This window comes from Muntiacus reevesi, chromosome 5 (genome assembly GCF_963930625.1).
Source record: "Muntiacus reevesi chromosome 5, mMunRee1.1, whole genome shotgun sequence".
Taxonomy (NCBI): Eukaryota; Metazoa; Chordata; class Mammalia; order Artiodactyla; family Cervidae; genus Muntiacus; species Muntiacus reevesi.
Window position 1 is genome coordinate 2,688,216 of NC_089253.1, and position 15,770 is coordinate 2,703,985.

At 44.8% G+C, this 15,770-nt stretch overlaps 1 protein-coding gene across 2 annotated transcripts in view; it reads right to left on the reverse strand.

Moving 5' to 3' along the window:
• The window catches only part of FAT3 (FAT atypical cadherin 3), a 624,278-nt gene that overhangs the window by 35,646 nt on the left and 572,862 nt on the right, over positions 1-15,770 (reverse strand). For both annotated transcript variants that reach the window (XM_065936477.1, XM_065936476.1), the window contains exons 19-20: positions 3,442-3,576; positions 1,475-1,632 (exon numbers count right to left, since the gene is read on the reverse strand). In XM_065936477.1, the coding sequence (XP_065792549.1) occupies positions 1,475-1,632; positions 3,442-3,576 (293 nt within the window). The remainder of the gene's footprint in view (positions 1-1,474; positions 1,633-3,441; positions 3,577-15,770) is intronic.

Below are 15,770 nucleotides of genomic sequence, written 5' to 3' on the forward strand. Positions count from 1 at the left end.
TCATCTAATCAACGTGGATGTGACCAAACAAACAGCCAAAGCTCAGGAGCTAACACGGCCCACCACGAGCCCCGTTAAGCCGGGTGACAGAGCAGTGGAAGGAGGAAACCGCCTGCCATTTCCCCGTGGACGAGCGGGTCCTCGTGGACAGACACCCCCCACCTCTGAGTGCACGTCCAGAGGAAAACAGTGTTCCATTAAACATGGTCCCTCCTAGGTCCCCTTCCCCTCCCATCGGGAAGGCTTAATCTCGTCTACAGAGGCCCACATGTGATTCTGGATAGAATGAGTTGTAGTAACAACACTGAAAGCTGGGGACAGTGAGGCAATGGAAAGCGTGGTGTGAGCGAGACTGGAGGCAGGGCCAGGCTTGGCACGCTTTAGCCACACAACCTTGTCAATAATTCAACCTCTCTGAACCTCTAGTGTCCGACTCTGTGTGACCCCATGGACTGTAGCCTGCCAGGCTCCTCTGTCCAGAGATTTCCCAGGAAAGAATACTGGAGTGGGTTGCCAGGCCCTCCTCCAGGGGATCTTCCTGACCCAGAGATCAAACTTGGGTCTCTTGTGTCTCCATATGGGATCCCAGGTGCACTAGTGGTAAAGAACCTGCCTGCCAATGCTGGAGACGCAACAGACTCAGGTTCAATCCCTGGGTCGGGGGAAGTGGCAGCCCACTCCAGTGTTCTTGCCTGGAGAATCCCATGGACAGAGGAGCCTGGCAGGCTATATAGTCCATGGTGTTGCAAAGAATTGCACATGACTGAGTATATATATATATATATATATATACACATATATATATATATGTGTGTGTGTGTGTGTGTACATAAATAAATCACATTTATTATATTAACTTCATAACACAAACCAAATGAGGCATGTAAAGTTGTTAGTATTATTGCTGCTGTTGTTTTTATGAAGGCATGAGAGGCTCTGATGTGAATACAAACGCCAGACTTGCTCTAAAGGAAATCTAGTGCCTTTGGAGCATTTCTGAGGCCAGGAATGATTTAAAAATTAGGCTCCTTGGGCCAGAAGAGGGCATATGGAATCTTCTATACCCCAGACCTCCAATGTCCTTCCTGGGCAAGAATAGAAGTGACCTTCAGAGGTCACTGGGGATAGACCCATGTGGTATAAGAGGACACAGTCAGCCTTTTGAAAGGACCACCCCTGCTGTGGAATTGATTAGGAAAGACTCTAATGAACTGTTGAGTGATTACAGCTCAAAGGAGGCCGGCCCTTGAACCCACTCTAGAGAGAGGTACCCCAGTCTCCAAAGAGGCAATTCTGAAGCTGAATGTACAAAAGGAAATGGGGTATTGGCACACTTCCCAGTTTTGCTGCTGCTCCCCTGGCCCTAAAGTCAGCTTCTGCTTTCTGAACTTAAAAGACAAAACAATTTCAGACCCAAGAGCCAAAATACTAACATGAGAACTGACTGCGGACAAAGATAACCCATTTTAATTACCTTCAGTATGATGCAGGGGTTTGCTCTGGTGTACATTATAATCCCGTTGCTTTGTAGGGTTCGCAGACGCAGGGCCAGTTTAAAATCTTCTTCTTTGCTGTTTTCAGAAAGCCGATATTTGATGTAACTGTTTCCAGCAAAGCTGAGAGAAGTGTGCCCTGAAAAGACCATGACGAGGAGACATAGATACTTTGAACACTCAGAAACCAGAAGGGACCCGTGACATCACTGAACGACTACCAATCGAATTGATCAAACTCCGTGGAGTGCTGGTGGGGCACTGAGGACAAATGATTTGGATAAAAACTGGTCCTCCATTTCAGGCCACATTCCAATTTCAGAGTAAAAAATACTGAACCAGTCAGAGGCCCCACATCTGAGCTCTCTCACGTTAAGGGCAGCTTGGTCTGTTCTCCAACCTGGATTCTCCTACAGTCACTAAATTCCCAATTCCTGCTTTCTAAAATCAGCATTTTTAAAAGATATTCCTTCATGCCCACCCACACCACTTAGACAATTGAAAACTTTCACTTTCATGAAGCAAGGGAAAGAGAAACCATTTTCAAAGAATATCCACATTCCCCAAGTATCCTGATGCTGAACTGCGAACTTAGGTCATTTGCACAAGTGTTGATAAAGGCAGTGATTCAAAGGAAGTTCAAGTTTTGTGCAGTCACAACTCCACACTGACCATGAATTTCAGGCTCCCCTGCCTAAAATATTTAGTAGCTACCCATATCGCCCAATTCTGAGTTCGTTCTCTCTCTCTCTTTTTTTTTTTTACTGCCTTCCACTTTATGTTTTAAGAAACAAAGTAATGGCTGAAAAGCTGTCTCACTGGGGTGAAAGTGTGGAAATACACCAAAATGGATGATAATCATGGACAATGAAGAATTTTGCATACAGAAAGGAGAAGGGAGATGGGCACAAAGGGACACCTGAGGTTCGGAAAAGTGCCCTACTGCTATCCTGCAGACCCATCTGCGGTGCATACAGCAGGCGTGTTGGGGGTGGGGCAGCATAAGTATCTTAGAGCCTCAGAAGACTTCAAAGGCACGTATGTGGATTCAGGGACAGCTCTGTTCTTGAAGTCAACTCTGAAAGAGCTTTGGCTTCCATTTTTAAGAATAGTGCTTGTCTTTGCAAAGCCTGAGTTTCTAGAACCCAGTGCTTCGCAAGTGCCTTGCACATACTAGATATAATAATTTTTTATTCCCACTGTAATTACTTTTATAATCATCACTCAATAAATATTTCTTGGATTCTAAAACTGATATCAGCGTGCTTATATCTGAAATACATCCTCTACAAAAAGGGTTCTATTGGTAACAAAAGCGAACATGACTCTCTTTAGAGGAAAGAAATGGTAGAACATATATGAATCAAGAGAAGTATTGAAATTGAGTGATGATCAGAAATGGAGGATCATCTGGATTGGAATAACACAAATACTGATTTTTTTTTTTTCTTTAAGACACAGAGGTGATCACCTCACCTTTCAGGAACATGCAGTTAGTTGTACATTTGCAGTGGGGAGTCTTACCTGGTCTAGGCTGGGCTTACCCTACAAAGGTCAACTGAACTGGCTCAGCTTCACTTTCTTTTGAGACGTATAGGCTCAGAACATGAAAGGCAATGCCACAGATACTCCAACTCCTCTGCCTAACCAACAGCCTTTTATTTTCTCTAATTTCACACCCTTAGCATCCACATGACACAACTGAAACACAGGCTGTGGTCTCCCATTATATAAGGAACCCACAGGCATTGCATGTTTCCTAAGCACAGGCTGCAGCTGTAATAAATTCCAAGTATTTTAGGTGGATGCTGGCTGGGGTTCATTCTGAAGGAAAATGTTACATGCAGACAGAAAGTCTTCTGAAAGGGCTAGGGCAGTGTAATTTACTCAAGGGCAAGGGCTTCCAGAATATGAATTTAGACCCTCATCATCCCACCGCGCTCTGCACCTGAGCACTCTCCGAGCTTTCCCGGTGGACACTGGCAGAGGAACGGTCTCCTGCTGGCTTCGTAACCAACACACTGCATGTCCCCTGGACACGGCTTCTCCACGCAAGGATCGTTGGCCCCTGGACACAGTCCTCCTGTGACAGAGGGGAACACACATGATCAGTAGAAAGGCAATCACTCTACACTCCGTAAAGTCCAGGAAGCACAGGATGGTTTGAGAACTGGGCTCGACAGGCTCTGAGCTGAGAGATAAAGTGCTGCCCAGAGCAGGAAGGCCTAGGTGGGCTTCACATGGTGCAGGTGCCCATCGGGGTCTCTGCATCTCCCAAAGCTCACTGCCAGACTGAGGCAGGACGAGGGCAAAGAGTCAGTGGAGCTCCTCTTTTTAGGCTAAATCAAATATACTAAGGTTGTGAAGTCACTGGTTGCAACTTCAGCTGAAGAAAGATCATACGACACAGGCCCTTTACTGTCTGGGACTTTATAGTCTTTACTGGCTGGGGCTCCTGCATGTTGTTGGTTGGTTGCTAAGTTGGGTCTGATGCTTTTGCCACCACATTGACTGTAGCCCACCAGGCTCCTCTGTCCGTGGGATTTTTCAGGCAAGAATACTGGAGTGGGTTGCCATTTCCTACTCCAGGGGATCTTCCAGACCCTTGGATTGAACCCACAACTCCTGTGCTGGCAGATGAATTCTCTAGCACTGAGCCCCTAGGGAAGTCCTGGGGCTTGTGCATATTGGGGACCATTTGAATGCATCACTTATGTTTAGATTTCTTCTACAACTCCAGGAGATGTTAGCTGTTGCTTTCAGAGGGAGGGAAAAAAGACCTTTATAAAGAAAAGTGGCTCATTCTAAATCATGCAAGCACAACTCTCATTGATTCTGAATCCCTTCTGCTCCCTGCTATTGTATTGACTGGCTGCAAATGTGCCCCACTGGCTATCAAACATGGTAGAATTATCCTTGGCAGAGGAAGGCTTCCTTTTCACCTGTTCAATGTTCATAGCACAGTGAGATGAAAGGTTAATTCCTCAGAAAGGAAATTCTGGAAAGTAGATTAGCTGATTAAAGTAGAATTCAGGACCCAAGGGAGAACTGTGAGGATGGCAAACACGGGTTCCCTGAGGAAATGCACTTCCCAAAGGTCTTGGGTATTTCAAATGTAATTAGGTGAGAGTTTAAATGGTAAAAGACTGTAGAAAAGAAGACCCAAATTGAAAGCAACCTACAGCTGGGTTAGGCAGTGGCCTAAAGAAGCCCCTCTTCTCTGCGGACCAAGAACACACTGGATCTTAGCAGCATCTTTCCTCAGCAAGATCTGGTCCATTATTATCTTCCTTTCTAGCCTAGCTCTTTCTTCCTCATTAAGCATATTGTTCCATTATACAGTCATTTCTTTGTCCAGGAGAAAGTGGACACTTAACGTCAATAACAGATAAACATTTTAGGAACTTTAATCCTGGAGGGGAGTGATGTAAGAAGTACCAGCAGACTCAGAATTCATAAATCCAGTTTTCTACCAGTTGAGAGCTCAGCCATAAAAGATACTCCTGGCAAGGATCCAGCTTACAAAGTCTTAGAGGATGAAGGGATTTTTAACTGAAAATTTGAAGTGATCTTCACAAATGGTTCTGAAAGACCTAAGTGCCCTGAAATATATCTTCCTCTGTTCGTTCCAAAAAAATCTTTATTCCTGCCGCGTTTTTATCAATATTTATGGAATTTAAGACAGGTGTTCAACCACCTTATGATCTGTTTCAAGGTGCTTTTGATAAGCAGTTTTGGAATTTTTGATGCATTCATCCAACAAGAAAAAAATTTTCAGGCCAGTGAGGTGATAGGCCTGGGCATATAAAGATGAAAACAAAAATTATCCCATCTCTTCCTCCCCTAGGAAACAACACACAAACACATGGTTAGAACACAGTAAGGTAACTGCTTTGCTAGGGATTTGTGAGTACAAGGGAAGCCCTAGAGAAGGAACAATTGTGCTTCCTGGGAGAATGTCAAAAGTCTTTGCAAAAGAAGAAAGCATTTTAAACTCAGGTTTGAAGGATGAGATCTTTTGAGTAGCAAGGGTCTGTGCTTCTTGGGAATGAATCAACCATGCATGCATGCATGCTAAGTTGCTTCAGACGTGTCCGACTATTTGCGACCCTATGGACTGTAATCCACCAGGCTCCTCTGTCCATGGGATTCTCCAGGCAAGAACACTGGAGTGGGCTGCCATGCCCTCCTCCAGGGGATCTTCCTGACCCAGAGATTGAACCCATGTCTCTTATGTCTCCTGCATTGGCAAGCAGGATTTTTACCACTAGTGCCACCCAGGAAGTTCTTTAATCAACTAGTTAGTGGTTTAACTCCAAGTGTGTTTACTTATGGCACATTCACAACTCTCCCGACCTACTCTGTGCTTTCTCCATGAGTGGCTTCACTTCCATTTCTGAGGCCTGCACACCTCCAGGTAGCTCCCCCTTGTTGGCTAGTTAGCATAAGCTCAAAAATGCCAACCAAGCCCAGTGTCGATGTCAGCAACATGGAGGCGGTTATGCACATAAATGAGCCACAAAATGCAATCCATCAAATAGATCTAACTCTAAAGTCATTGAACATTAACTTCCAATTAGACATAGAAACAATAATTGATGTATTTAAGAAATCTGTTCCTTTCTATTCCATGGACATGTCTTTCCCTGTGTCCTATTTTAGCCAGCGAAAAGATGTCCTTTCTATAAAAGTCTATTTCTGAGACATAGTGACATATACTACATTCATAGTCTTTTCTACACTAATGCAATGGCTTCACTGCTTAGAAAACTTGTGTTATCAAAAATGCAGTTTAAAAACCTCTGTTTCAAAGGGGGAAAAGAAGACTAGATAATTTCCAGACCCATGAGAGCAAAGCTATTTTCTTCTGTCAGAAGTTATGGTAACATTAAAAAAAAGCTGTAAGTACATATAATAAAGGCTAAACACTATATTTCAGAATAAACATAGGATTTGAATACTTCTCCCTTTTATTCACATATTTTGACCTTTTCTTTTGCCACAAGTCCTGCCTTGCTAATTAGCATTGGGCTTCTCACTTTATCAACCATATCACTTATATTGGGTTACAGCAGAGTCACTTAGACCAGCAACTGGAGTTCAAATTCACAGTTCTTTTCTTCTTCTTCTTTCCTTATATTATAACCATGTGTGTGTGCGTGTGTGCTCAGTTGCTCAGTAGGGTTGGATTCTTTGTGACCTCATGGACTATAGCCTGCCAGTCTCCTCTGCGTATAGGGTTTCCCAGGCAAGAATACTGGAGTGGGTAGCCATTTCCATTTCCAGGGGATCTTCCCAATGCAGGGATTAAATCCGTGTCTCCTGCTTCTTCTGCACTAGTAGGCAGATTCTTTACCACCTCACCACCTGGGAAGCCCATGTCATAACAATAGAACCTAGATAATTAAATCCATCAAATGAATGAATTATGTTAGATCCAGTCCCCCTTATAAATACTCCAGCTGGTGGACAGATAGAAACTATATTAACACGTTATAATCAGTGCATTCTAAGATGAATATAAATGTAACTACTAGACATACAATGATACACATTTCTATCCATTCCAGCGGTCATTGGCTTTGACAGGTCAGTGCTCCTTCTCTTCCTTTTTAATAGGCTTCTTAAGGCGGAAGGGACAGTTCTGGCGAGAGGTCAGCTTCCTGATGCTTTAACAATCCCAGGGGCCTCCTCCCTGCCTCCCAGCCCGGGCTGCAAGAGCCATAAACACTAGCTCCCCAGCTGGCGCTGTCAGTTCGCTCTGCTTGCAGTCTGCTCTCTTGTGGCTCAAGGAGGTATGCAGGCAGATTAGAGTCTGGAGGTTAGCTGGGGACAGATGTGAGCGTGTGTACAAAGTATAGTCTCTTTCAAGCAGAAAAAGAGTTCTGATTACTGAGAAACAGCTTTCCCCAAACTAAATACTCCCCACATACAATACTGTATTTCTTTCCTCTCCATCAGCTATGATGAGAAGTTAGATCCTTTCTGAAATATTTATGTGAGAGGGACTTGACCTTTGTACACCAACCCTGAACAATGCCACATGTCCTTTGGCCTCAGATGGATGTCAGATCTTCACAACCCAGGGATTGAACCCGTGTCTCTAGGTCTGGGTCCTGGGGACACCAACCCTCTTCCCAGCCAAAGCCCTAAAATCTCTAGCAACATAAAATGCAGCATGATTTCAATGGATGAGGAGGGGTTAACTTGTTTTGCAAAGCTTATGCTTATTCAGTTCAGTTCAGTCGCTCAGTCATGTCTGACTCTTTGCGACTCCATGGAGTGCAGCACGCCATGCTTCCCTGTCCGTCACCAACTCCCAGAGCTTGCTCAAACACATGTCCATTGAGTCAGTGATGCCATCCAACCATCTCATCCTCTGCCGTCCCCTTCTCCTCTTTGAACAAAGGTCCACTGGAAGTGCAGGCTCTAGCTTTACATGCTCTGTATCTTCAGGCATCCATCAGTTTGGGGCCAGAGTGAGCATGAAGGGAGAAGCATCCCCTTTATCAAAGCAACTGATGCCATTTGTGGCAAGTCAGGGCAGGGCAGAAGGATCAGATGCTTTTAGCAACTGTCAGAGCAGGAAGCAGGCAGAGAAACCTCTGTCCCCTATTGCTGGGTCCCCTCTGGAAGGCAGGGCAGAGTAACAGGAAAGGGTGGGACACTGACAAGCAGCAAACCTGAATTTTGTTCCTGACTAGTTATTCAATGCATTTCCTGTGTGGGGCCTATTAAAGTCAATGGCTGCTGGAATGAATAGAAGTATACCTTATTATCTAATATTTACATTAATATTATTATTATATAGCTAATTAATATTATTAAAATATATTATGCATAAATATATTTTCTATGTGTCCTTCAGTTAGAGGTTTTAAGGGGTCACTTCATTCCTCTGGGTCTTGCTTCCTTTTCATGAAAAATGAGTATAATTACTCTTGGAAACTTGTGAGCATTAGATGGTTTAATGTATGTGAAAGCAACTTGTAAAGAAATAAAAAAAATTGAGGGTAAAAACAAATTACCTCAGAGTCCCCAAACTGGAGACACTCGCCTGACTGGGAAACATGGCAGAGATCTGAGCTCCAGTATAACTCCTTCTTTGCTGTCCTTTGTGGGTCAGACTCACGATTTGTAAGCTGACAGATGATATGAATACTGTGTGCCTGGGAGAACTTTGTGTTAATCAGTGTCACAGGCAATGTGCAGCGGGGTCAGCCCCTTCATAACTGTCCTGGGCAGAGGGATTCTTTTCATAAAGACTCTCCACCAGGAGGGACGTGCACGCGACGTGAAGCTTCACTCGGGGAGGGGGGGGCATTTCGGTCACTCTCCGCAGAGCTGAAAACGTAATTCACTCAAGCAATTCACTCGAGCAGAAGCTCAGGGCTTTGGAACCTGCAGGGAGGAGAAAGGCAATCCTCTCGTGCTTTTAGAAGGGTCTCACTGCCCCATGTATGTCCCTCCTCGCCTTAGTGAAAGTCGCTCAGTCGTGTCTGACTCTTTGCGACCCCATGGACTGTCCATGGAGTTCTCCAGGCTAGAACACTGGAGTGGGTAGCCTTTCCCTTCTCCAAGGGATCTTCCCGACCCAGGAATCGAACCGGGGTCTCCTGCATTGCAGGTGGATTCTTTACCAATTGAGCTATGTGCCTCATCTCCCCAGGATTCCCACGGCTCCCTGGGTTAAGTCTGTACCTTTAGCTAATGCATCAGTATCCAGGTATGATTATTACTGCTGCCACTTTGAGCTTATTCAACCTCTTGATTTATATCTCTGCCTTATTATACTGAGAATCTAATAGCTAAAGTTAAACATCCCACACCCTAAATTCACATGCTTTGCCAAGGTGCCATGTCTCAGCCAATGCCACATATGTCAGTAAGCTCCCTTCATAATTTCTGGCCTGCATGAAATTTTAAAACACATTTTCCTAAGGTCCCTAGGCTCTGAGATGGTTTCCTGTGGTTCTCCCCAAAGCACAGAATCATCTTCATGGGTGTTTGCTTTGTTCAGCCCTATTTTCTGGGATGATCTTGCTAAAGGCTGAGTACCATTTCATTCAAGACATTCTCTCTGGGGCAGCTGTGTGTGGATGGAAAACATAAGTGATTATTTACACGGTAAGAAGTTGGTATCTCCTCCACAGTGGACATGTCCAGACCTCTCCCGACCCTTCAGGACTCCATGAATGCTAAAGATAAGGGATCTGCAGACAGACATCTAACATGAATAAGAAATAGAAACTTCCCAGTTTGTAGGGAAGTCCAGTAAAGGTTCAGAGACACTGAATTATTCAGAATTCCTGGGGGTGGGACTATGGGTTCTGTCCTCAGAGAATTGGAATGAACAATTCTGGCCTAAGTGTAAACCCGATCTCAGGTTTTCCTATGCTTTTTAAATACTCATTAAGGTTGAGTTTCAAGTATCTTCCTGCCTCGTAGAAGCCTTCACTGTTTTACTTTACTGTACTCATGAGAAGTGCATCACCGTGGCCTATCAGTTCAGTTCAGTCGCTCAGTCGTGTCCGACTCCTTGAGACCCCATGGACGGCAGCACGCCAGGCCTCCCTGTCCATTACCAACTCCTGGAGTCAACACAAACTCATGTCCATCAAGTTGGTGATGCCATCCAACCATCTCATCCTCTGTTGTCCCCTTCTCCTCCTGCCCTCCTCAATCTTTTCCAGCATCAGGGTCTTTTCAAATGAGTCAGCTCTTCGCATCAGGTGGCCAAAGTATTGGAGTTTCAGCTTCAACATCAGTCTTTCCAATGAACACCCAGGACTAATCTCCTTTAGGATGGACTGGTTGGATCTCCTTGCCGTCCAAGGGACTCTCAAGAGTCTTCTCCAACACCACAGGCCCCATTTACCTGTCCCAGCATGCTCCTTTTGGGACTGTCTCTCCACCAACCCGTCCAGCTGAGCTCCCTGTCACTCACCCAGCACACGATGCTGCTTCAAGGGCTGTGAGGATGGGACTATGTCAGCCTCACTCACCGCTCTAACTGCAACAGCCCACCCAGGGCTTAGAAAAGTATCTGATTCACTAATGAGTGAATGAGAAAATAAAAGTAGTAAAGAAACATTCCTTTACTACTTTCTCTGCTCAGAAATGCCTTCCCAGGACAATTCACTGCTCCCAGTGCCTTTCACGAACTCCTCCAAGAAAGACAGAGAACTCCTTCCTTCACGCTTGCTCTCTATTCTAACTATACCACCTACGACTCTTTCTAGCTCCTATTCTTGATGGCCAAGTAACAGAGGACCTTCTGCTGTTTGTCTCAGAAAAGAGGATTCAAGGGGTCCTAGTACTATCCTTAACTGTCTGGAGGGCGGTTCGTATGGGAGGGTCAGACAGGTCAGGCTCCATGTGGCTTTAAAGGGCGCAGTGGGTGACGTCACAGGAGGGAGACTCGGGGCCCACGAAGTCAGCTGTCTCAGGTCCATCTTGAGAGGTAGCGAGTGCTAGGACTGGGCTCAAACCCTGCCTGCATTATTGTGGCAGGAGGATAGTAAACAGGATGTCTGAGGTGCGTGGGAAGTTGGATTCAGTTAATTTCAAGTTTTCTCAAAGATGTGCGGCGGTAGGAGAGTATAGGGCTTGGGACGGCCAGGTGTGAACTCTGGCTTGACCTGCACTAGTTCTGTGGGACCCTGAGCAAGTCAACTGACCATTCTGAGTTGTAGCTTCCTTAACTTCTGAGGAAAGTTAATGACACCTATCCTTTAGGGTGATTGTGAGGGTTAAGTACAACTACACGTGTGTGAAAAACGAAACGGTAACAGGTCGCGGCTCAGTTAGTGTGGTCGCCTCGCTGGTCCCCACATCCACCTGCGCACTGCTTGCACACGGCTTCTCACCTCCATCGCTTGGCTCTGAAGCTGCCCAGCCGGGACTGATTCCTTCCCATGTCCTGTCTGATTTCAGGCATCCTTTCAGACCGAGTGCGGCCCTCAGCCTCAGGCCTTCTCCTACCACCCTGCACAGCCTTCCGACAGCGGGCTGCCCTGGCTGAGGGCCCAGCACTGACACCTCACCCCGCAGCACCGAGCTCGCCGGTGACAGACGCTCCACGCATTTGACTGGAGCTTCAGTTTCAAGTCAGGGTCCCATGTCTGAACCAAGACTGGACAAAGCAGGCATCCCCTTCCACCAACACTCATAAACACACCAGTCTTAAACGCTAATGGTCTCGGGGCAAGTCCATTCTCTTGAACAAGTGTCTCCTTTTTGATGTGTATGTAGATCAGATTTTTGAAAAATCATTGAAAATCTTCCAAAATGGACCATGACTACTGCCCTACAGCTTACCCCGATACTCTGTCCTCTGACTTCCTCATTGGAACTCAAGGGTGCTTATTACTCCCCAGGTTTTCTTACCCAAGTGCCAACATCCACTGAACATCCAAGGTTTACCAGGTGCCATCGCAGGACAGCAGAACCCTTAAACTTCTGCTCAGACACGATGCTCGACGAGGGCTGGAATGTAATAAACCACTTCCGCACTAAACTTCAAGCCTGCTTTCATTCTGTCAGAGCAACCCAGCATTAGTTCAAGATGCTTAATGATGCTAAGTCAACCCAAAAAAAAGTCTCCATGAGAGAAAGGTGAGGTGGAAGTTGGGAGGAGGGTAGACTACTGAGGTCAAATTTGTGTAAATATTTCTACATAGCCCAGAATGGATCGCTACCTCTATTTATCTCCTAATTATTCCATTATCTGCCAACCTTCCAACCTTCCATTAGCAGCCAACACTAGGGTGTGTGTGGGGGGGAGTGGGCTAGGAGCATTTACTGACTTCAATTATCTCTCCTTTCCAATAAATGAGAAAATGTCTACAATGCTCAATGCTTTCCTTAACAGTTTTTCACTGTATTTTCATTTGAGATGGTACTTTAGGAAAAATGAGAGAACTATTATTGTTATAATAAGGAACTCACGCCCTGAACCCCGAGATCATTTTTTCTATTGTATCTTACTGTGAAATTTATTAGAGTTTGGTTTCCTAACCACCAGAATTAGGGTCACCAGGCTACATGTATAATGACTCCAGGGCTCCACTCAAAGCCTCCCGTTATATTTGAGTGTGGGGCTCAGTAGCGGGCCTTTCTAGTAAGTCACAGGCCTACTGGAGTCCAAGACCCTCTGTCGTCCTGCCATGGGTCTGTGAGGCTGGTGATCAGACTGTCAGGAAAAAAGGGGTTATCTGAATATTCTCATAGTGTACGTAGCATTGGGGTTATAAGTCATATACAAAATGAAAGAGCTCTTCTTCTTCAGTTCAGTTCAGTTCAGTTCAGTCGCTCAGTCGTGTCCGACTCTTTGCGACCCCATGAATTGCAGCACATCAGGGCTCCCTGTCCATCACAAACTCCCAGAGTTTACTCAAACATATGTCCATCGAGTCAGTGATGCCATCCAGCCATCTCATCCTCTGTCGTCCCCTTCTCCTCCCGCCTTCAATCTTTCCCAGCATCAGGGTCTTTTCCAATGAGTCAACTCTTCACATGAGGTGGCCAAAATACTGGAGTTTCAGCTTCAGCATCAGTCCTTCCAATGAATACCCAGGACTGATCTGTTTTAGGATGGACTGGTTGGATCTCCTTGCAGTCCAAGGGACTCTCAAGAGTCTTCTCCACAGTTCAAAAGCATCAATTCTTCGGTGCTCAGCTTTCTTCACAGTTCAACTCTCACATCCATACATGACCACTGGAAAAATAATAGCTTTGACTAGACGAATTTTTGTTGGCAAAGTAATGTCTCTGCTTTTTAATATGCCGTCTAGGTTGGTCATAACTTTCCTTTCAAGGAGTAAGTGTCTTTTAATTTCATGGCTGCAATCACCATCTGCAGTGATTTTGGAGCCCCCCAAAAATAAAGCCTGACACTGTTTCCACTGTTTCCCCATCTATTTCTTATAAAGTGATGGGACCACATGCCATGATCTTAGTTTTCTGAATGTTGAGCTTTAAGCCAATTTTTTCACTTTCCTCAAGAGGCTTTTTAGTTCCTCTTCACTTTTTGCCATAAGGGTGGTGTCATCTGCATATCTGAGATTATTGATATTTCTCCCGGCAATCTTGATTCCAGCTTGGGCTTCCTCTAGCCCAGTGTTTCTCATGATGTACTCTGCATATAAGTTAAATAAGCAGGGTGACAATATACAGCCTTGACATACTCCTTTTCCTATTTGGAACGAGTCTGTTGCTCCATGTCCAGTTCTAACTGTTTCTTCCTGACCTGCATACAGGTTTCTCAAGAGGCAGGTCAGATGGTCTGGTATGCCCATCTCTTTCAGAATTTTCCACAGTTTATTGTGATCCACACAGTCAAAGGCTTTGGCATAAATATACGTTTTTCTGGAACTCTCTTTCTTTTTTGATGATCCAGCGAATGTTGGCAATTTGATCTCTGGTTCCTCTGCCTTTTCTAAAACCAGCTTGAACATCTGAAAGTTCATGGTTCACATATTTCTGAAGCCTGGCTTGGAGAATTTTCAGCATTACTTTACTAGTGTGTGAGATGAGTGCAATTATGCGGTAGTTTGAGCATTCTTTGGGATTGCCTTTCTTTGGTATTGGAATGAAAACTGACCTTTTCCAGTCCTGTGGCCACTGCTGTTTTCCAAATTTGCTGGCATATTGCATGAAGCACTTTCACAGCATCATCCTTTAGGATTTGAAATAGCTCAACTGGAATTCCATCACCTCCACTAGCTTTGTTCATAGTGATGCTTCCTAAGGCCCACTTGACTTCACATTCCAGGATGTCTGGCTCTAGGTGAGTGCTTACACCATCGTGATTATATGGGTCATGAAGATCGTTTTTGTACAGTTCTTCTGTACAAAAGTATTCCTGTCACCTCTTCTTAATATCTTCTGCTTCTGTTAGGTCCATACCATTTTTGTCCTTTATTGAATCCATCTTTGCATGAAATGTTCCCTTGGTATCACTAATTTTCTTGAAAAGATCTCTAGTTTTTCCCATTCTGTTGTTTTCCTCTATTTCTTTGCACTGATCACTGAGGAAGGCTTTCTTATCTCTCCTTGCTATTCTTTGGAATTTTGCATTCAAATGGAAATATCTTTCCTTTTCTCCTTTGCTTTTCACTTCTCTTCTTTACACAGTTATTTGTAAGGCCTCCTCAGACAACCATTTTGCCTTTTTGGCATTTCTTTTCCATGGGGATGGTCTTGATCCCTGTCTCCTGAACAATGTCACAAACCTCCATCCATAGTTCATCAGGCACTCTGTCTATCAGATCTAGTCCCTTAAATCTATTTGTCACTTCCACTGTATAGTCATAAGGGATTTGATTTAGGTCATACCTGAGTGGTCTAGTGGTTTTCCCTACTTTCTTCAGTTTAAGTCTGAATTTGGCAATAAGGAGTTCATGGTCTGAGCCACAGTTATCTGAATATTCTCATAGTGTACGTAGCATGGGGGTTATAAGTCATATACAAAATGGAAGAACTCTTCTTCTTAGAATGCAATAAAACAAGGACCCAAGAATAAAAAATGGAAGAACTCTTATTTTTAAGATGCAAGGAATAAAACAAGGACCCAAAATGAACCTACATTCAATCAGTATGCCATTCTCACCAGCCATATGCCCTGGGCAAGGCAGGGAGCTATTGCATTTATAGAAAGGAGATAATCATATAAAGCTGCTAAACATGGGGACTGGACCAGATGGTGTTTTGAGGTCCTTTTACCACTAAAATTCAGTATTTTATTTTACAGCTAATTACACAAGTGATATAAAGGTGGCAAGAGGCTGAGAGGTGGGCCTGAGTCTGCAGTGTTACCGCTCAGGAAATGCTCCCTTCTAGACTGAGAAAGCCTCCTCCTGGGATGTCTGGGACTGAATCACAGAAACTTCCATAATTCTGGGTTTCCTGCAAGTAGAAGGGTTTATGGGGACTTGAGGACAAGAGTCCTGGGTAAAGCTACCACCTTGAAACTCACTGCATTTAAAATATCACTGTCTCTTTAAGGAGCACCTTAAGGCTGAGAGTGGTGTCGGTTTAGCCACTAAGTGCCCGACTCTTTGCGACCCCATGGAGCGTAGCCCGCCAGGCTCCTCGGTTCACGGGATTTCCCAGGCAAGAATACTGGAGGGGTTGCCATTCCTTTCTCCAAGGGATCTTCCAGACCTACGGATCAAACCTGAATCTCCTGCATTGCAGGCGAATTCTTTCACTGCTGAGCCACCAGGAAGAGGTCCCCACTAACAGCAAACACGTAAGTAGTATCCTTAATCCTAC